This window comes from Panicum virgatum, chromosome 7N (genome assembly GCF_016808335.1).
Source record: "Panicum virgatum strain AP13 chromosome 7N, P.virgatum_v5, whole genome shotgun sequence".
NCBI classification, from domain to species: Eukaryota; Viridiplantae; Streptophyta; class Magnoliopsida; order Poales; family Poaceae; genus Panicum; species Panicum virgatum.
The window spans coordinates 41,935,774-41,957,441 of record NC_053151.1 but is presented as its reverse complement, the minus strand read 5'-3'; the positions used below and the strand labels follow the sequence as shown (position 1 = coordinate 41,957,441).

At 38.9% G+C, this 21,668-nt stretch overlaps 2 protein-coding genes and 2 long non-coding RNA genes across 6 annotated transcripts; 2 read left to right on the top strand and 2 right to left on the bottom strand.

Moving 5' to 3' along the window:
- Nucleotides 1-622: 622 nt before the first annotated feature.
- Nucleotides 623-6,847, bottom strand: LOC120682351. 3 transcript variants are annotated; one of them, XR_005678374.1, is made up of 5 exons: nt 5,609-6,846; nt 5,313-5,478; nt 4,696-4,799; nt 4,553-4,609; nt 623-1,004 (listed from the first exon to the last, which is right to left on the bottom strand). It is a non-coding gene; the product is annotated as an uncharacterized LOC120682351 (long non-coding RNA). The 3 variants fall into 3 exon arrangements; XR_005678373.1 differs by having other exon boundaries at nt 4,553-4,799; nt 5,609-6,847; XR_005678375.1 differs by lacking the exon at nt 4,696-4,799 and having other exon boundaries at nt 5,609-6,329.
- Nucleotides 1,085-4,938, top strand: LOC120682350. Its single transcript, XM_039964199.1, has 13 exons — nt 1,085-1,153; nt 1,243-1,707; nt 1,798-1,913; nt 1,988-2,069; nt 2,159-2,297; nt 2,407-2,561; nt 2,632-2,926; nt 3,002-3,127; nt 3,216-3,668; nt 3,746-4,000; nt 4,078-4,365; nt 4,441-4,629; nt 4,718-4,938. Exons 2-12 carry the CDS (start codon nt 1,646-1,648, stop codon nt 4,627-4,629), a joined length of 2,160 nt encoding a protein of 719 aa, XP_039820133.1. The 5' UTR covers nt 1,085-1,153; nt 1,243-1,645; the 3' UTR covers nt 4,718-4,938.
- A 386-nt stretch (nt 6,848-7,233) lies between the features above and the next one.
- Nucleotides 7,234-9,367, bottom strand: LOC120682283. Its single transcript, XR_005678340.1, has 2 exons — nt 8,458-9,367; nt 7,234-8,257 (listed from the first exon to the last, which is right to left on the bottom strand). It is a non-coding gene; the product is annotated as an uncharacterized LOC120682283 (long non-coding RNA).
- Nucleotides 9,368-15,646: 6,279 nt separating this feature from the next.
- Nucleotides 15,647-18,289, top strand: LOC120681276 (ATP-dependent DNA helicase PIF1-like). Its single transcript, XM_039962789.1, has one exon. It carries the CDS (start codon nt 15,647-15,649, stop codon nt 18,287-18,289), a length of 2,643 nt encoding a protein of 880 aa, XP_039818723.1.
- The last annotated feature ends 3,379 nt before the right edge of the window (nt 18,290-21,668 follow it).

Sequence of the window (21,668 nt, the reverse complement as noted above, 5' to 3'; positions counted from 1 at the left end):
CAGCAGAGGAGCATGTATTCTCATCATATTTTGGGGAACCATTTCTTTTTCTTTTTTTGCAATTCTCTGTAGGCCTCATCCAAATGTGAGTACATGTGTCTGAGGTAGCCACAGGTGCTCCAGAGACGCTTCTGATCACTACAATTTTTATGTCAACATAAGATCCTCATACCAATATGAGTATCTATCTATCTATTATATTAATAAGGGAGTGTTAGAAGAAGCTAAAAGAAGCCACCACGTTCGCCGAGAAGGTTAAGAAATTCCCACGTTAATCCTAAAAAGAAAAGAATTTGGACCATTAGATTTTATAAAGATCTAACGGTCTAGAATAATCATACGAGTCCATGTCAATCAATCATCAATGTATTGAATGTGATAAGGAATATAAATTAATAGATGGCAAACTGCACGTACATGTATGAACGTGATAAGGAAAAGGAGTACTACCATGACAAAAGAACACGTATAAAACTCCGACAAGAAAAAGAATTGCAGCTTTATAAAAAAATCAATGTATTGAACGTGATAAGGAATATAAATAAATAGATGCCAAACTGCACGTACATGTATGAACGTGATAAGGAAAAGGAGTACAACCATGACAAAAGAACACGAAATAGATGCCAAACTGCACGTACATGTATGAACGTGATAAGGAAAAGGAGTACAACCATGACAAAAGAACACGTATAGAACTCTGACAAGAAAAAGGATTGCAGCTTTATAAATAAATAGATGGCAAAATAGCAGATTCAAACAACAATTACTACGGGCTTATTTTCTGCGTGTCAGCTGCCGGAGATAGCTTCCCTCCTTCTTCAACATCCCTTCACGCTGAGGCAGCGCCTCGACGCCGGGGGGCACAACGAGTCGGATACTCCCTCTGCCAACCTGTTGCTTGCGACCGAGGTATTAACAATCTGATTACTTCTACAACCTATCTTTTGTCCATCAAGCTCAGGTATTACCTCATGCCACCTCTTCTTCATGTCTTACAGGTCCTAACAATATGACATACAAAAAAATGAGACAATTGACAACAGTTGGGCAGTCATGGAACATTAAAGTGAGAGTTATAAAAATATGGGAATCAATTAATTTTGCAACAGACGAACTTATGAGCTTAGATATGATTCTTATGGATGAACAGGTATTGTTCTTTGTAACATAATTTTTTCAGCAATAAATCTTATCACATGTTTAAGTACTCACTGTAAAAGCATTTATTGTCTTTTACAGGGTGATACAATTCGTGCTACTATTTGGAAGAATCTTATTGACAGTTATAAGCCAAAGATCATTGAGGGCTCTATCTATGCACTTAGCAATTTCAAAGTCCAAGAAGATGCCAGATATCGTCCAGTAAAGAATTTATTTAAAGTAGTTTTTGTCTATAACACAAATGTTCAGGCATTGGATGCAGATTTAGTCAATTTTAAAAAATATTACTTTGAGTTTGCTTCTAGAGATACACTGCTAGAGCGAAAAAATATAGATAAACAATGCTCAGGTATGTCTATGATAAGTGTCTTAAAATTATATCTACATTCTAGATTTTTAATATATTAATCTTTTTTCTTTACTGTTTGCAGATGTTATTGGATTACTCACAAAGATTAAGAAACTTGAATCTAGGATCATAATGAAAAATACTGCAAATCCACGCAAAAGGGATATTCGAGAGATTGAACTTCTTATATCAAAGTAAGACTTTGCATTTGCTTCAAATTAATAAGGACCATGAAATAATATTACCATCATTTGATCTAATAAAGTATTTTATGGCAGACTCAGGGATGATACAGTCAGGATAACTCTATGGGGACATTTAGCTCATTCTCTGAATGAGGATGTTGTTGGAAAACACACTGTCGTGATTGTTACATCAACAATGGTGGAAGGTTTGCAAGGTAAATTATTATTTTAAATATACACAATGATAGTTACATTCATGAAAATTAATATACTTTTATGAATTAAATAGGTACACTATCTCTAAAGTCAACAAATGGCACAAGATTATATATAGACTTAGATATACCTGAAACCTGGAAGCTTATTGACAGGTATGCAAAACATTCATGTCTTTATTCATTATTCAAAGTTCAAATTCAGAACTGACTTTTAATGGTACCCTAATAACACATATATGTAGTGTTCCATATGAAGAAACTGTACCAAAATTAATGGATGTAGATAAAAGTACAAAAGGTACCATTCAGGAACAAATGTTTTATAACAGAAGAACTTTACAAGACATTACTCAGATGAGACACGATAACCCAACAGATCAGGTACAATACACTATTCACATATATGATTATTTAGTTGAAAATTCATGATTTTAATTTTTTTAATGAGCACTAAGCCTTTCTTATCCTTAACATGATATTAAAATTTTAGGATTTTGTGTTCACATCGAAAGCTACAATTGAACGACTAGAAAATTCTTCTTGGTGGTACATGTCATGCAATGGTTGCAACAAAATGTGCACTAAAGTAGACGGCAAGTATCATTGTAGAAAGTGCAATGCATGTCCGGAAGCAACAACTCCTAGGTAAACTTTTCATTATTTCAAATATTGCCTATATATTTACATTTTTCCGCTTACAAACACGTTGTAACAGGTATTGGATTCGACTCCAAATTAGTGACCACACAGCAACCACTACATGTAGTATATTTGATGATGAAGCACAAAAAATGCTCAAGATGACCATCACAGATCTGCTAGATTCACTTAATGGGAAATATGAAGAAATCCCTAAGGTTATTCAACAACTATGTGGGAAAACACTTATCTTCCGTTTCATGCTAAAGGAGCAAAATTTGACTGAAGGGAAAGAATACTATCTGGTGAAGAAAACATTTGAGCCAGATGAGAAGCTAGAGTTTCAATATTCAAATCATCAAGCGGAGAATGTAAGGTTATTTTCATTACAACGATTAGTTTATTCTTTTGTACAGAACCAATTATCCCTATAAATTTGTTTGCAGGATCACAACATCGAAGATACACATGACAAAAAAATATCAGATTTATTTGATGAAGAAGAATTAAAACATAGCAAATACAAAAATGGAAATTTTGAGTTGAAGCATACAAGTGATCCCATTCTGGAGGTAAAGTTATTTTGTGTAATTTGAAAACAATATTTTTTCTCCTACTTTCATGCTAAGTTACCAAACCATGTACAATATCATTTGATAGGAATGTAAGATGAAAGCTTCACTTCGCAAAAATACATCAAAATCAATTGATTTGGAAGATAGTGGCGAAGATATCAAATGTAGAGAAAAATCTCTAGCATCAAGGGAAGACAACCTTAGCAGTAAAAGAAGGCACAGAGCTATGATAGTAGTTGATGACTCAGACGAAGATTGCATAGCAACAATGCAAAATAAAAAAAGGAGTAAAGTTTCCTGGAAGAAAGTTAAAAGAGCTCATGCCAAATCAAGAGACATATCACAAAGACCAGAAGAAGATGCCGATGTTGATTACAATCATACCCAACAGATGAATTGTGATGTCCCAGAAATACCCCAAAAGACTAAGATACTGAAAAGAGCTAACAAAAGTTTTAAGAGGTCAGAAGAAACAATTGCCCATGGAAAAAGAAAAAGAAGAAAAAATACCCTCAACATGGAACTTTCTACTAAACAGGTATCAAATGAATTTCAAATATTATTTATTTTTAATTAACTACCTGAGTTATGTCCTAATTATTTATCTAATAACAGCAAAGTTCACCTGTTTCAAAAGAGATAGATGTTGATGGCAACAACGATATCAACTACGACCATACCAATAGGAAATCTATTCTCAGGAAAATCAAGCGGCAAAAACGTGATGTAGCAGTCAAACAAAGCGAATCTAACGTGTTAAAGGATGGTGTCAAAGGTTCCAAAAAGCGAACCCAAAAGTTGAAGAAAAAATCCTACAGAAAAAAGAGTGGCAGCATAATTGTGATGGACACAGAAACTATGACTGATCTGGTACTACAGATCCACAGGTTTCATATTCTATATTGATTATATTGATATTAGAACTAACAAGCTTTTCTCTTATGTAGCAAGAACAACAAACAGGTACTTCAGAGCAAGAAAATGATCATAGCGACATTGGTATCAAAATTAGTCCAGCAGAGGAGATTTATGAAAGCAACAGAGATATGAAATCTGATCCATCAAATAAAAATGCTGAAAATAACATGGAATTCGATTCTGTCCCTTTGGATGTAATTGTTCAACACAATAGTGACAGAGATACAAAAAGACCAACAAGAAAGTTGAAGAAATGTTCCTACAGAAAAAAGAGGGGCGAAATAACTATGATGGACACAGGAATTACGACTGATCTGGTACTGCAACAATCACATTTTTCTTCTATATTGATTCAATAGATATTTAAACTAACAAGGTTTTTTCTTATGTAGCAAGAAGAGCAATCAAATAGTTTAGAACAGGAAAATGATCAGAGCATTAGTCAAATCAACCTCATTCCAACAGAGGAGAATTCTGAAAGCAAAAATAAGGTCAACAACATACCCCTGCATGGAGATGATCGTCCAACTCTTTACAGATCATCAAGAATTAGAAGAATTCCTGCAAGATATAAATCTTAGGTATATAAAAATTTATGCAATATCGATAATTTATCATTTATTACAATGGTCAATTAACTACCATACATTGATTATTTTTGTTGTGTAGGTGTGCACACATAGCAGTCAGAGAAGATGTGAAGAATTAGATCAAAGAATCACTCCCGTGCAAGCTACGAGTAAAAGCAGCACTACAACGGTAGTATAGAAAATATCAGGATATAGTAATAAGCATCATCATGTATGCCTTCTTACAGTGCCATTATAATATATATTTCATAGTTTTCCAGAATTGTAAATTTTTTAGTTATCATAAATAATTAACTCGAACACTGCATGACGGCGAAACAAGTATTGTAGAATCAGTGTTTGGCAATGTTAATTACCTAACACAATGAAAATTATTCAATCTTCAACACTATTTACCAAGATACAGTACAGTAATAAAAATATTCAAGTTATATCTATCGTCATCTCATCTTTTATGGTATTAAATGGAATTGCAACTTAAAGAATTAGATCTTATACACTATTTACTAAGAGATAGTGCCTTAAAAAAATTAAAACTCTAGCAGTGAGCACCTCCTACATTGCGTCAAACCCGTTTATAGTCACCAAATTTCCCTACATAAAAAATAAAATTTATTGCTTTCGAAGAATCAAATTACCAAAGGTAAAAATAATTAGAAAATAAACTACTCAACCATTAATCATGCGTGCGGGAGCGGAGCGACTGTCAAGATGCCGTAGCCCTGGGCTGACCGTCGCCTTTTGTTGCCGGAGCCGACACGCTGTCGCCGCATTCCCGATCACCTGCTGCTTCCTCTCCACCTCCGGCGAGTAGGGGCGGGCCCAGGATTTTGGGGCTGGCTATTAAAAATTTTGTACAAGTGAATTTTTTTAGCTGCCTCAAGTATGGATTCATAATAGACAATTCAGTACCAACATCACAAAAAAGATCATAACTTGAAACTGTTGAACATAAAGATAATAGATGTACCTCAAATTCAAGAAATGCTCACTGCCGCAATGCAGAGAATTGAAATCTCTGATCGCATAGAAATGAAATCGCTCACTGTAGATAAATGCTCACTACTTCCGTGGGCCTAGGCATGCAGCGCTGCTCCGCTCCGCTCCGTCCGTCCGTCCGTCCGATGCTTCAAGCCGAGCTGCAGTCGCCACACGCAGGCCACCGGACAATGCGCCCTCGCCGCGAGACTCCACCTCGCCGTCCGCCCGGTGCCCACTAGACCGGCTGCCCACTGAGCCGAGCAGAGCCGAGCCGAGCCGAGCCGAGCTGTGCCGCGCCGTCGCTCGCCGGCCGCCGTTAGGGTTCGCCCGCCGCCCGGGCGCTGTTGTTGCTGCGCCTCAGTGCCGGCTGGTGCGGTCGGGAGATGGAGAGGCCGGGCCTCCGGACTGGGCCAACCGGTGGGGATTGGGAGGCGCATAGGCGTGCCGCGCGCTGACGGGATCACACCCGGAGGCGAGCCGCGGATACCCCATGGATGGGATCTCGGGGGAGAGTCGGAAAGAGGAAGCCAGGAGGGGGGCAGAGAGCGTAGAGTTTTGGTGGATTCGCACTTTCGTAGGTATCTCAGCCATCGGATTCTAGGAAGCCTGATTCGTGGACTCTTGGAGTGTGTCCATACGGGGTGGTAAAAACAGTCTCTTTTGATATTTGCATTTGAATTTTACGGGGAAATTTTAAGAGCGCAAAAGTGGCATAGACTTAAAAGGTTTGGCAAACTAGAGTCGCACCATTGAGCCAACCACAGCTAAACATAGTGTCACCAACAAGATGCTCTAAATTCTGGCAATTTGAATTGAACCGTGCCACTAGATTATCATGGCCAAAAGCGGACACAGATCCTAGCCACACTTGAGAAGTCATTTTAACTTTTCGGCGAAAGAAAGGAAAACACCATTGCATTGCAGTTGGTCCATCGCTAGCAAACCCCTCCATACTTGCCGGAGCCGTCGCCAAATCGACGCTGCCATTGCCTCCATCTCCAGCCCAATCCTCACAGACGCCACCAACCGTCAAGATACGCAGCTGCGGCGCGAGCGATAGAAAGAGGACCATTCAGTCTGCTTGCTTGCGTTCGGATGCGGAGGCTTGAGGGCGAGTAACACACGTCCTGGGCGCCGGCCAGAGTGCCGCATCCCCGCAGGCGTGCGCCGCGTGTCCAGGCCGCCGGCCGGAATAGACACGCAAGTGCCTCAGCATGCGGCCGCAGGACACCACGCCTCCTGGTCAGCTAGCCGGAGACGACGCGTGTCCTGACCACATCCGATGCACCAATCACACGTCATAAGTTGGTTCCTAAAGCTAGGAGGATATAATCATATCAGTAACGGATCAGGATTAATTATTTTGACAAAAGATGCACACGTTGGGCTAACAACACTCTTTGAAGTCAATACGTGTTCGAAACGGAAAACTTTATATAAAGTTGTAAACGAAACAGATACAAATCATTATTATAATAGAAACTATATAACTCAAATCTCAGTTCATGCTTTCTCCAAATATTTACATATACTAATCTAATTCCGTAGCCTTTTTGAAAAAATAGATTCAACCATCAACAAACGATCAAAGACAGGTATTTTCCATCGTTCATCTTCTGCTCCAAGAATCAAAAACCATATTCTTTACTGGCTGCTTATGCGAACATATTTATTTGTAGCATTACAATTCATTAAAAAAAGCATCGGGAAACACAACAGTTCGTGGGAGACAAAAATCTAAACTGGAGTGTACTTCTCGCAAGTATCATGCGGACCTCTTCTCTTTCATGCCTTTAGTGCACTGCATATACATATCATGCATAATTTTGTTAGTCAGCCTTCCTCTTCTGCCACAGCCTGTCCAACGAGCTGTCAGCGTCACCCTGCCAAAACAAAATAACAAATCAAAACCTCCTAATATAAAGCTCGGATACATCCGGATAAATAACAGGATACAGGAAATCTTTAAATCCAGCAAATTAACCAATTTACAGACATAATTAAAAAAACAAAAGATTACACGAGCACTAGGCTCTAAGTTATAAACATAATAATAATAATATTGTGTTCCAGTGTATCTGGGTCCACGCAACCACACATTACATATTCAATAAAAAATTATGAATCTACATGGACAAGTTAGGATAAAAAAGCTTAAGAATTAAATCATGATTATTATCAGGCCAGTCCTTAGCTGTCAATGTGAAAGCTCTGTTAGCTCAGTTAGCTCTGGTACTTAGTATTTTTACAAAATCTAAAACAGGTTAAAGAAAATTCTATTAATACCTTGGCGGCAACTGCTAGAAGTCTATAACAAGAAAATATTTACATGTTCTCTTTCATGTTGCCTTAATTTTACATCTGAAATCAATTAAGAAACAGTCTTCATTAGAATCCTTGCAACCTGCAGGTATCACCATCAGAAGGCTGCCTATTAATACACCATTAGCCAAAATGTAGTAGAGGCAAAGGCAAAAACCGCTTCTATGGAATACAATATGCCGTGCCACACATACTCAACCAATATGTCTCCTTTATAAGTGCATGCAGGAACATAGACGGCAAATAATTCAGGAAGCCCACTGCTGTTCAAGTAACCATGTCCACCATAGAGCTTTCTGCATTCTTCAATTGCATCCTGCATAACAGAGAGGAGTTACCATAAGGACAATGAATTGTCAAACATCCTTTATTATACATTCTGCTCCAAGAATCAAAAACCATATTCTTTACTGGCTGCTTATGCGAACATATTTATTTGTAGCATTACAGTTCATTAAAAAAAGCATCGGGAAGCACAACAGTTCGTGGGAGACAAAAATCTAAACTGGAATGTACCTCTGGCAAGTATCATGTGGACCTCTTCTCTTTCATGCCTTTAGTGCACTGCATATACATATCATGCATAATTATGTTAGTCGAAACAATAAAATTACTACATATAAATTTAAAATACATGAAAATTTAATTTTCTTTAATGCCTGCTACTACACATTGAAGTCTATAACAAGAAACATGTTCTCTTTCATGTTGCCTTAATTTTACATCTGAAACAGGCAAAAAAACTAATGGAGAACCATCGAAAGGAAGAAGCATCGTAAAACAGAAAGAGGAGGAAGGAACAACTAAACCTTAAAAGGGGCAAAAAAAGAGCATGCACTATAGAGGAAACGACCAAGATGAAATATCGACTGGCAAGACTGAAGAGAAAAGAAATACTTAAAGAAAAGAGAAAATCAAAGCGTTCAAGAACATGCAATGAAGATGCAAATCAAGATAACAGTAGCAATGCATCTGGCGAAACACAGAAGAGGGGCGATGCTGAAAGTAATATATGGAACTTCGGAAAGCCAAAATACAGATGTGAACACTGCGATGCTCTCCTATGGTACGAGGAAAGACTAAGACCCAAAGTCAAAACTAAAAAACCAGCTTTTGGAATGTGCTGCAAGCAAGGAAAAATCAGACTGCCTCCACGCAAAAATCCACCGAATTATCTTGACAATCTTTTGAATGGTGAAGGAGAAGATTCTAAAAACTTCAGAGAAAACATCCGGTCTTACAACTCAATGTTCTCATTCACATCCACAGGAGGGGTTGTAGACAAAGAGATAAACAAAGGCCATGGGCCATACGTATTCCGCATGCATGGCCAAAACTATCATCATATTGGAACTCTACTGCCAGAAGAAGGTAGCAAGCCACGCTGGGCACAGCTATACATCTACGATATAGAGAATGAGGTACAAAAGAATGAGGTACAAAACAGGATAGACGCATCGAGAAGTAACAATGGAAAAACACCGATTAACCCTACTATTGTGGCTGGTCTTCAGAGCATGCTAGATGAGAACAATGTCCTAGCTCAATCATTCCGAATGGCAAAGGAAAGATTCAAAAACCTAGACTACCATGATTACACTCTAAAGCTAATAGCAGATCGAAATAGAAACGGGACACACGGTTTGCCAGGAGCAGATGAGGTTGCAGCACTGGTCATAAAAGATCCAACAGATGAAGCCAAAGGGCGGGACATCATCATTGAGTACAAAGATATGGGGCCTAAACGGATATCAGAAATCCACCCAAAATTCATGTCTCTGCAATGCCCACTGCTATTCCCGTACGGAGAAGATGGATTCAACATTAAAATACCATATCAACAAAAAGATGGAATAACATACAAAAGGAACAAAGTATCTATGCTTGAATTTCACGCATACTACCTTCACCATCGCCCTAACCAATCTATGTCATTGCTGATGTCTGGACGCTTATCTTTGCAATTTTGGGTCGATGCTTACACATGCATCGAGCAGAACACTCTAAACTGGATAAGGCACAATCAAGGGAAATTACGTACTGAACTCTACAGCGGATTGCAAGACGCAATCGAAAGGGGTGACACCAGAGCAGAATATGTTGGAAAGAGGATACTGCTACCTTCAAGTTTCACAGGGAGTATACGAAACAAGATGCAAAACTTCCAAGATGCGATGGCCATCTGCCGTTGGGCTGGATACCCAAACCTATTTATCACATTCACTTGCAACGCAAAATGGCCAGAAATCCAGTACATGCTAGATGAAACAGGAAGCAAACAAAAACTAGCTGAACGGCCCGATATTGTAGACCGAGTGTTCATGATTAAACTAAAGGAGCTACTACGGGACATAGTGCAAGGAAAAAGATTCGGAGAAACTACATCAGGTGAGATCCAATAAAATATTAATATACTACTATGTTTTATGTTATCTATATAATTGAATGTTCGAAAACTAACAAAAATTTTAAATTCTAATGCAGTCCTGTACACAATTGAGTTCCAGAAAAGAGGACTCCCGCATGCACATATATTGATATTTCTTAAGGACAAAAGCAAATGCCATGATCCATCACAGATAGATGATATAATATGTGCAGAGATACCAGACAAGGATGAGGACCCTGAAGCATATGCAGCTGTGGAAAATTATATGATGCACGGACCGTGTGGAGAGGCAAACACAAAATCTCCATGCATGGTAGAAAACAGATGCACCAAACATTTTCCAAAAAAATACAACTCAGAAACAACAATTGATGAAGAAGGGTTTCCGGTGTACAAGAGGAGAGACAATGGGAGACAAATCAAAAAGGGAAAAGCTACACTAGACAACAGATTTGTCGTACCATATAATAGGGATCTCCTGGTCAAATTCCAAGCTCACATTAATGTGGAATGGTGCAACAGATCTAGGTCTATCAAATACCTATTCAAGTACATTCATAAAGGAGTTGACTATGTAGTTGGATTACTCAAGGAAAACACGTCAAAAAATGAAACTGACGAGATCAAGAAATACTTAGAGATGAGATACATATCAGCAACAGAGGCATGCTGGAGGCTATTCCGATTTGATCTCAACTATCGAGATCCGCCCGTTGAGAGGCTCAATTTCCATCTCGAGAATGAACAACAGATTATCACACCCGGAGGCGAGCCGCGGATACCCCATGGATGGGATCTCGGGGGAGAGTCGGAAAGAGGAAGCCAGGAGGGGGGCAGAGAGCGTAGAGTTTTGGTGGATTCGCACTTTCGTAGGTATCTCAGCCATCGGATTCTAGGAAGCCTGATTCGTGGACTCTTGGAGTGTGTCCATACGGGGTGGTAAAAACAGTCTCTTTTGATATTTGCATTTGAATTTTACGGGGAAATTTTAAGAGCGCAAAAGTGGCATAGACTTAAAAGGTTTGGCAAACTAGAGTCGCACCATTGAGCCAACCACAGCTAAACATAGTGTCACCAACAAGATGCTCTAAATTCTGGCAATTTGAATTGAACCGTGCCACTAGATTATCATGGCCAAAAGCGGACACAGATCCTAGCCACACTTGAGAAGTCATTTTAACTTTTCGGCGAAAGAAAGGAAAACACCATTGCATTGCAGTTGGTCCATCGCTAGCAAACCCCTCCATACTTGCCGGAGCCGTCGTCAAATCGACGCTGCCATTGCCTCCATCTCCAGCCCAATCCTCACAGACGCCACCAACCGTCAAGATACGCAGCTGCGGCGCGAGCGATAGAAAGAGGACCATTCAGTCTGCTTGCTTGCGTTCGGATGCGGAGGCTTGAGGGCGAGTAACACACGTCCTGGGCGCCGGCCAGAGTGCCGCATCCCCGCAGGCGTGCGCCGCGTGTCCAGGCCGCCGGCCGGAATAGACACGCAAGTGCCTCAGCATGCGGCCGCAGGACACCACGCCTCCTGGTCAGCTAGCCGGAGACGACGCGTGTCCTGACCACATCCGATGCACCAATCACACGTCATAAGTTGGTTCCTAAAGCTAGGAGGATATAATCATATCAGTAACGGATCAGGATTAATTATTTTGACAAAAGATGCACACGTTGGGCTAACAACACTCTTTGAAGTCAATACGTGTTCGAAACGGACAACTTTATATAAAGTTGTAAACGAAACAGATACAAAACATTATTATAATAGAAACTATATAACTCAAATCTCAGTTCATGCTTTCTCCAAATATTTACATATACTAATCTAATTCCGTAGCCTTTTTGAAAAAATAGATTCAACCATCAACAAACGATCAAAGACAGGTATTTTCCATCGTTCATCTTCTGCTCCAAGAATCAAAAATCATATTCTTTACTGGCTGCTTATGCGAACATATTTATTTGTAGCATTACAGTTCATTAAAAAAAGCATCGGGAAACACAACAGTTCGTGGGAGACAAAAATCTAAACTGGAGTGTACTTCTCGCAAGTATCATGCGGACCTCTTCTCTTTCATGCCTTTAGTGCACTGCATATACATATCATGCATAATTTTGTTAGTCAGCCTTCCTCTTCTGCCACAGCCTGTCCAACGAGCTGTCAGCGTCACCCTGCCAAAACAAAATAACAAATCAAAACCTCCTAATATAAAGCTCGGATACATCCGGATAAATAACAGGATACAGGAAATCTTTAAATCCAGCAAATTAACCAATTTACAGACATAATTAAAAAAACAAAAGATTACACGAGCACTAGGCTCTAAGTTATAAACATAATAATAATAATATTGTGTTCCAGTGTATCTGGGTCCACGCAACCACACATTACATATTCAATAAAAAATTATGAATCTACATGGACAAGTTAGGATAAAAAAGCTTAAGAATTAAATCATGATTATTATCAGGCCAGTCCTTAGCTGTCAATGTGAAAGCTCTGTTAGCTCAGTTAGCTCTGGTACTTAGTATTTTTACAAAATCTAAAACAGGTTAAAGAAAATTCTATTAATACCTTGGCGGCAACTGCTAGAAGTCTATAACAAGAAAATATTTACATGTTCTCTTTCATGTTGCCTTAATTTTACATCTGAAATCAATTAAGAAACAGTCTTCATTAGAATCCTTGCAACCTGCAGGTATCACCATCAGAAGGCTGCCTATTAATACACCATTAGCCAAAATGTAGTAGAGGCAAAGGCAAAAACCGCTTCTATGGAATACAATATGCCGTGCCACACATACTCAACCAATATGTCTCCTTTATAAGTGCATGCAGGAACATAGACGGCAAATAATTCAGGAAGCCCACTGCTGTTCAAGTAACCATGTCCACCATAGAGCTTTCTGCATTCTTCAATTGCATCCTGCATAACAGAGAGGAGTTACCATAAGGACAATGAATTGTCAAACATCCTTTATTATACATTCTGCTCCAAGAATCAAAAACCATATTCTTTACTGGCTGCTTATGCGAACATATTTATTTGTAGCATTACAGTTCATTAAAAAAAGCATCGGGAAGCACAACAGTTCGTGGGAGACAAAAATCTAAACTGGAATGTACCTCTGGCAAGTATCATGTGGACCTCTTCTCTTTCATGCCTTTAGTGCACTGCATATACATATCATGCATAATTATGTTAGTCGAAACAATAAAATTACTACATATAAATTTAAAATACATGAAAATTTAATTTTCTTTAATGCCTGCTACTACACATTGAAGTCTATAACAAGAAACATGTTCTCTTTCATGTTGCCTTAATTTTACATCTGAAACAAGCAAAAAAACTAATGGAGAACCATCGAAAGGAAGAAGCATCGTAAAACAGAAAGAGGAGGAAGGAACAACTAAACCTTAAAAGGGGCAAAAAAAGAGCATGCACTATAGAGGAAACGACCAAGATGAAATATCGACTGGCAAGACTGAAGAGAAAAGAAATACTTAAAGAAAAGAGAAAATCAAAGCGTTCAAGAACATGCAATGAAGATGCAAATCAAGATAACAGTAGCAATGCATCTGGCGAAACACAGAAGAGGGGCGATGCTGAAAGTAATATATGGAACTTCGGAAAGCCAAAATACAGATGTGAACACTGCGATGCTCTCCTATGGTACGAGGAAAGACTAAGACCCAAAGTCAAAACTAAAAAACCAGCTTTTGGAATGTGCTGCAAGCAAGGAAAAATCAGACTGCCTCCACGCAAAAATCCACCGAATTATCTCGACAATCTTTTGAATGGTGAAGGAGAAGATTCTAAAAACTTCAGAGAAAACATCCGGTCTTACAACTCAATGTTCTCATTCACATCCACAGGAGGGGTTGTAGACAAAGAGATAAACAAAGGCCATGGGCCATACGTATTCCGCATGCATGGCCAAAACTATCATCATATTGGAACTCTACTGCCAGAAGAAGGTAGCAAGCCACGCTGGGCACAGCTATACATCTACGATATAGAGAATGAGGTACAAAAGAATGAGGTACAAAACAGGATAGACGCATCGAGAAGTAACAATGGAAAAACACCGATTAACCCTACTATTGTGGCTGGTCTTCAGAGCATGCTAGATGAGAACAATGTCCTAGCTCAATCATTCCGAATGGCAAAGGAAAGATTCAAAAACCTAGACTACCATGATTACACTCTAAAGCTAATAGCAGATCGAAATAGAAACGGGACACACGGTTTGCCAGGAGCAGATGAGGTTGCAGCACTGGTCATAAAAGATCCAACAGATGAAGCCAAAGGGCGGGACATCATCATTGAGTACAAAGATATGGGGCCTAAACGGATATCAGAAATCCACCCAAAATTCATGTCTCTGCAATGCCCACTGCTATTCCCGTACGGAGAAGATGGATTCAACATTAAAATACCATATCAACAAAAAGATGGAATAACATACAAAAGGAACAAAGTATCTATGCTTGAATTTCACGCATACTACCTTCACCATCGCCCTAACCAATCTATGTCATTGCTGATGTCTGGACGCTTATCTTTGCAATTTTGGGTCGATGCTTACACATGCATCGAGCAGAACACTCTAAACTGGATAAGGCACAATCAAGGGAAATTACGTACTGAACTCTACAGCGGATTGCAAGACGCAATCGAAAGGGGTGACACCAGAGCAGAATATGTTGGAAAGAGGATACTGCTACCTTCAAGTTTCACAGGGAGTATACGAAACAAGATGCAAAACTTCCAAGATGCGATGGCCATCTGCCGTTGGGCTGGATACCCAAACCTATTTATCACATTCACTTGCAACGCAAAATGGCCAGAAATCCAGTACATGCTAGATGAAACAGGAAGCAAACAAAAACTAGCTGAACGGCCCGATATTGTAGACCGAGTGTTCATGATTAAACTAAAGGAGCTACTACGGGACATAGTGCAAGGAAAAAGATTCGGAGAAACTACATCAGGTGAGATCCAATAAAATATTAATATACTACTATGTTTTATGTTATCTATATAATTGAATGTTCGAAAACTAACAAAAATTTTAAATTCTAATGCAGTCCTGTACACAATTGAGTTCCAGAAAAGAGGACTCCCGCATGCACATATATTGATATTTCTTAAGGACAAAAGCAAATGCCATGATCCATCACAGATAGATGATATAATATGTGCAGAGATACCAGACAAGGATGAGGACCCTGAAGCATATGCAGCTGTGGAAAATTATATGATGCACGGACCGTGTGGAGAGGCAAACACAAAATCTCCATGCATGGTAGAAAACAGATGCACCAAACATTTTCCAAAAAAATACAACTCAGAAACAACAATTGATGAAGAAGGGTTTCCGGTATACAAGAGGAGAGACAATGGGAGACAAATCAAAAAGGGAAAAGCTACACTAGACAACAGATTTGTCGTACCATATAATAGGGATCTCCTGGTCAAATTCCAAGCTCACATTAATGTGGAATGGTGCAACAGATCTAGGTCTATCAAATACCTATTCAAGTACATTCATAAAGGAGTTGACTATGTAGTTGGATTACTCAAGGAAAACACGTCAAAAAATGAAACTGACGAGATCAAGAAATACTTAGAGATGAGATACATATCAGCAACAGAGGCATGCTGGAGGCTATTCCAATTTGATCTCAACTATCGAGATCCGCCCGTTGAGAGGCTCAATTTCCATCTCGAGAATGAACAACAGATTATCTTCCCAGACTCTACCGATATAAGAAACATAGTCAGAAAGGAGGGAGTCAAGGAAACTAAGTTCACTGAATGGATGAATGCAAATAAACATCACGAAGAAGCAAGAGAATTGACATATGCAGATTTCCCTAATAGATGGGTATGGAAAGCAAAAGAAAAAAAATGGGAAAAGAGAAAACAAGGATATGCAATAGGAAGGATCTACTATGCACATCCAACAAGTGGAGAAAGGTACTACCTCCGGATGCTGCTGAACACTGTCAAAGGATGCACGTCATATGAAGAAATAAGAACAGTGGCTGGAGTTGTACATGCAACATTTAAAGCAGCATGCCAGGCCATGGGTTTTCTTGATGATGACAATGAATGGATCGAGTGTGTGAACGAAGCAGCTAACTGGGCTACTGGAACCCAATTAAGACTGCTATTCGCGACCATTTTGTGCCACTGTGAAGTAACTGAACCAAAAAGATTTTGGGAGTCAACCTGGGAGGCATTATCCGAAGACATACAACACAAGAGAAGATTAATCCTAAACTTCCCGACACTGCAGTTAACTGCATCTCAGAAAAAGACATACACTTTGATTGAAATAGAGAAGCTGATGCAACAAGCAGGAAGGTCCCTAAAAAATTACCCAGATATAGAATTGCCAAATGCAGATGAGCTACAAGAACTTGGGAACAGATTGATAAATGAAGAGCTAAACTATGACAGGGACAGCTTGAAAGAAGAACTACAAACAATACTCAAAAACATAAATCCTGAGCAAAAAAAAGCATACGATGCGATAATGGAGTCGGTAGAAAATGGACTTGAAAAGCAAATATTTGTCGAAGGCCACGGTGGTACAGGAAAGACATACCTATGGAAAGCCATTACAACAAAGCTACGATCTGAAGGAAAGATAGTACTTGCTGTGGCATCATGCGCTATAGCTGCCTTACTAATACCAGGCGGAAGAACAGCACACTCCAGATTCAAAATTCCACTTAACATAACAGAAGAATCCACATGTGAAATCAAACAAGGAACCCATCTCGCAGAGCTGCTAAAGAAAACCTCAATAATTATTTGGGATGAAGCTCCAATGGCAAACAGGAATTGCTTTGAGGCACTAGACAAAAGTCTGAGAGATATACTCAGATTTACAAACCAGAACAGCAATGAAAAGCCATTTGGTGGGATGACTGTTGTGCTGGGAGGAGACTTTCGACAAATCTTGCCGGTAGTCCCCAAAGGAAGGAGAGAACACATAGTCAGCGCTTCAATCAAACGTTCATACCTATGGAACTATTTCGAAATAATCAAACTGACAAAAAACATGCGGCTCACCTGTATGCCTCACAACACAGAAAAACAAAAGGAAGTCAATGAATTTGCTGAGTGGATACTGAATATTGGTGAAGGCAAAACAACATCAGATGAAGGAGAAGAGTGGATACAAATTCCAAGGGACTTGATTCTAGAGAAAGGAAATGACCCAAGAGAGACAATCGTAAACAGCATATATCCAAACTTGCTGTCCAACTACAAAGAGCCAAAATTCCTAGAGGAAAGAGCGATATTATGCCCAAGGAATGAAACAGTCGAGGAGATAAATGAATATATAATGAACCAAATAGAAGGTGAGGAAGTAACATACCATAGCTCGGACAGCGTGTGCAAAGCATCTACAAACAACAGGAGCATGAACCAGATGCATCCTACAGAATTTCTAAACAGCTTGAAGTTTCCTGGTATCCCAAACCACGAGCTTAAGCTCAAAGTAGGCATGCCGGTCGTGCTCCTTCGAAACATCAACCAATCAGCAGGTCTATGCAATGGTACGCGAATGACAATCACTCAGCTTGGAAACAAATACATCGAGGCAAAAATAATTACAGGAACTCATGTGGGAGAAAAGGTATACATACCCAGAATCGTCATGTCGCCAAATGACTCAAAGTGGCCGTTCGTGCTGAAAAGAAGGCAATACCCCCTGTCTGTCTGCTTCGCAATGACAATCAATAAGAGTCAGGGTCAGTCTCTTAACAAGATGGGCATATATTTATCTAAACAGGTGTTCTGCCATGGTCAGTTATATGTGGCATTATCAAGGGTGACAAATAGGAAAGGACTGAAGGTTCTAATCAATGACACAGAATGTCCAGGAGAAAATAAAGCCAAAAACATTGTCTACAAAGAAATCTTCTAATGAGTAATAGATACACGCTCTGCATATTTACATTACTGTCAGGCATATCTCTCGGGTGAAATGTAATCTCAAACATATGTAGCAAAAAATAAGGATGAACTGGACAGTGATAAAGAACTGTGTGAACTGATAGTGAAAATCATATTGCTTATGTCATTAATATCTGCCCAATAACATAAATTCCAAGGGAATCCTGGAGGGCGGGAATTCCATAAAACTACGATTGAACCCCTACCAGTGCTGGAAAAAACCAAAGACCACTCTATCAATGACCATGTCTCCAAAAATGCGAAAACTTACATTCTTAAATGCAAATAATTCCTGCAAAACAGTTTGATGGATCATATTACACCACAAATATGATTCTATGAGGAAACATGTAGTCAAGGTACAGATAATAGAATGCTTGGATGTCATACAATCGATGCATTTCTGGATCAAATATTTCACATAATGGTCAAAACATATCTGATCAATATCTGACCAAGCTCCATGACCATGACAGATTTGTGGTCGTGATTTGCTACTTCAAAAATGTTAAGTCACTTGACAGACTTATCAAAAACATATATATGATGAACAGTACAAAACGGAGCATTAGGCCATGTAAAGCGTATCTGAATCTGAGTTGCTAATAAAAGAATATTCTTCAGTTCATCTTTTGGATGACCCAGAAACCATGCATATGAAGGCGCGACCTTGCCGGATCCGACGTGATGCTGCCACAGACTCGCGGACGAGATCAGCGAGTCCTGCTGCCGCGTTGTGGACGAGCGAAGCGCGTCCCAGCCGGAGACGACATGATGCAGTCGCAGCCTCGCGGGAGAACGCCACGCAAGCCGCCACAGCAGCACGAGCAGGCGGAAGCAGGGCGCGCCCGGAGGCTCCGCGCCTCAAGCATCTTAGTGGCGGCCGGCGCATCGCCACGGGCGGGCGGACGGCAGCAGCGCCGCAGGCAGCATAAGCAGACCAAAGCGGAGGCTCATTCAGAAGAACAGGAATCCATCGCGAGGGCAGCCGCTCACGGAAGCAGGGGTAATCCGGAGGGCCGCCACGCGCCGGAGCAGGACGGACGGAGCAGCAACATGCGGAGGCCGGCGGCGGCGGGGGTTCGATGGTCTGGGGATTAGATGCGGCTGGGGTTGGGAACTTGGGATAGGAATAGCTAAAGGCGACATGGATAATTGGTCATTTACCAATCATTTCCAAATAATCTAAATAAAAAATAAACTACAATAACATGTATCAAACTGAAATGATTGAAAAATGTCTCACGACAAACAAATGTTTTATTAGTGGAAATGGTCCAAAAAAAATTTCACCAAACTCAAACGACCAATTAGCCAAACAAACAACATTAGCCAGAACGGAACAAGATAATATGGGGTGGACACAAGCTAGAAATTTTTAGATTTAAAAAAAAACATTCAATGCGGAAGACAAAAATGAAAGAGGATCAAATCAGCAAAAATAGCTAGATAAATTAAAAAATATATCTATATCTATATCTATACCTATTACTAAAGCGAGGAAAAAAAGGTTCTCACCCAAATTTTTGGTTTGATACGTTGATTTGGTCCGTCTGTGTCATTGATAGGTGGGCCTTATTCCATCCCGTATGCGAGTCGGACCAACTCTCTCCGTCCACGACTCAATCACGAAGATCCCTACAAATTAACACACGGCCATCAATGCGCATCCGATACTTTTTTAAACTTTGTCCATAGCAACGCATGGCATAATTGTCTATAAAAAATATAAACAACAAAACTAAATAAGGTTATATGCTATTACCAATGCAGGTAAAACTTCTTTGCAAATTTTTAATGCTAAGTAAAAAAACTAGCTAAGCACTCGATGGAGCAGAGGCAAGACGGAGGTCCGCCGCACGCCGGAGCAGCACGGAGGCCTGCAGTTTGGATATTCTGGAGATTCGATGCGAATGTAATTGGGATGGTTTTAGGCTGCGGAGGTAATTAGTCAATTCCCATTCATTTCGATTTATTTTAAAATAAAAAAACAAAGAACAAAAAAAAGTGGGAAAAACGGGTAGGCAAAATAAAAAACTACATCCACAAAAATCAAAATATTATTTAATATTTGTTCACGTAAATTTATTTAAGCTGTGTTTAAAAGTATAGCTTCAAAACAAAATGCTAATACTAAAAAATTATACTTGAAAACAATAATTTCATTTAATCAAATAGATGTAGAATATGATTATATATTTTTAAATTCAAGTTAAAAATATAAGAAATGCAGTTTCTTTAAATTTTGAAGCAAATTACTTAAAAAACATAGATAAAAATATTTTTTATGCTATTACTAGGTACAACTTTTTTGCTGCTTTATTACTATTAAATAAAAAAACTAGCTACCCGCGCTATTAGCGCGGGCCACCTTGCTAGTTATCATATTATTTGGCCAACAAACGGAGCCTCCACATTCGCTCTCAAAGCCTAGAAATTCCCACATTAATCTGAGATAAATAGAAAAATAAAAATTACCCACCACTGCCATTATGATAAAAATTAGCCTAAAATACCCCTGTGCCTAATTAAAAATCGCCCACCAATGCCATTATGAAAAATTAAATATATATACTATTAATAAAAACTAAAGCTAACAACAATTAATCAAAATAAAACAAAAATAAGAATAATTATATGCATAATATTATTAAAGCTCAACAAATCAAATTGTTATTATAGGTAGATTATATTTGAATTGTTTTAACCAGTAATAAGACATAATTTATGATAATAAATAGGGTGATGTATGGTAAAAAAAATAGTATAATCTTAAGTAAGGATACATCGACATGCAAATTTTTGATTTTTCAATACTAGCCGCGCAAATGCGCGGGTTATATGTCTAGTTATCTTATTATTTAGCCAACAAACAGAGCCTCCACATTCGCTCTCAAGGCCTAGAAATTTCTACGTTAATCGGAGAAAAATAAAAAAATAAAAAAACCCACCATTGCCATTATGATAAAAATTAGCCTAAAATACCCCTATGCCTAATTAAAAATCACCCACCAATGCTATTATGAAAATTAAATATAAAATACTATTTAGCTATGTATCAGTTAGAAACATATACTTTTAATAAAAACTAAAGCTAACAACAATCAATCAAAATAAAACAAAAAATAAAAATAATTATATGCATAATATTATTAAAGCTCGACAAAACAAATTGTTATTGGTAGATGATATTTGAATTGTTTTAATCAACAATGAGACATAATTTACGATAATGAATATGATGATGTATGGCAAAAAATAATATAATCTTTAAGTAAGGATACAACGATATGCGAATTTTTGAATTTTCAATACTAGCTGCGCAAATGCGCGGGCTATACGCCTAGTTC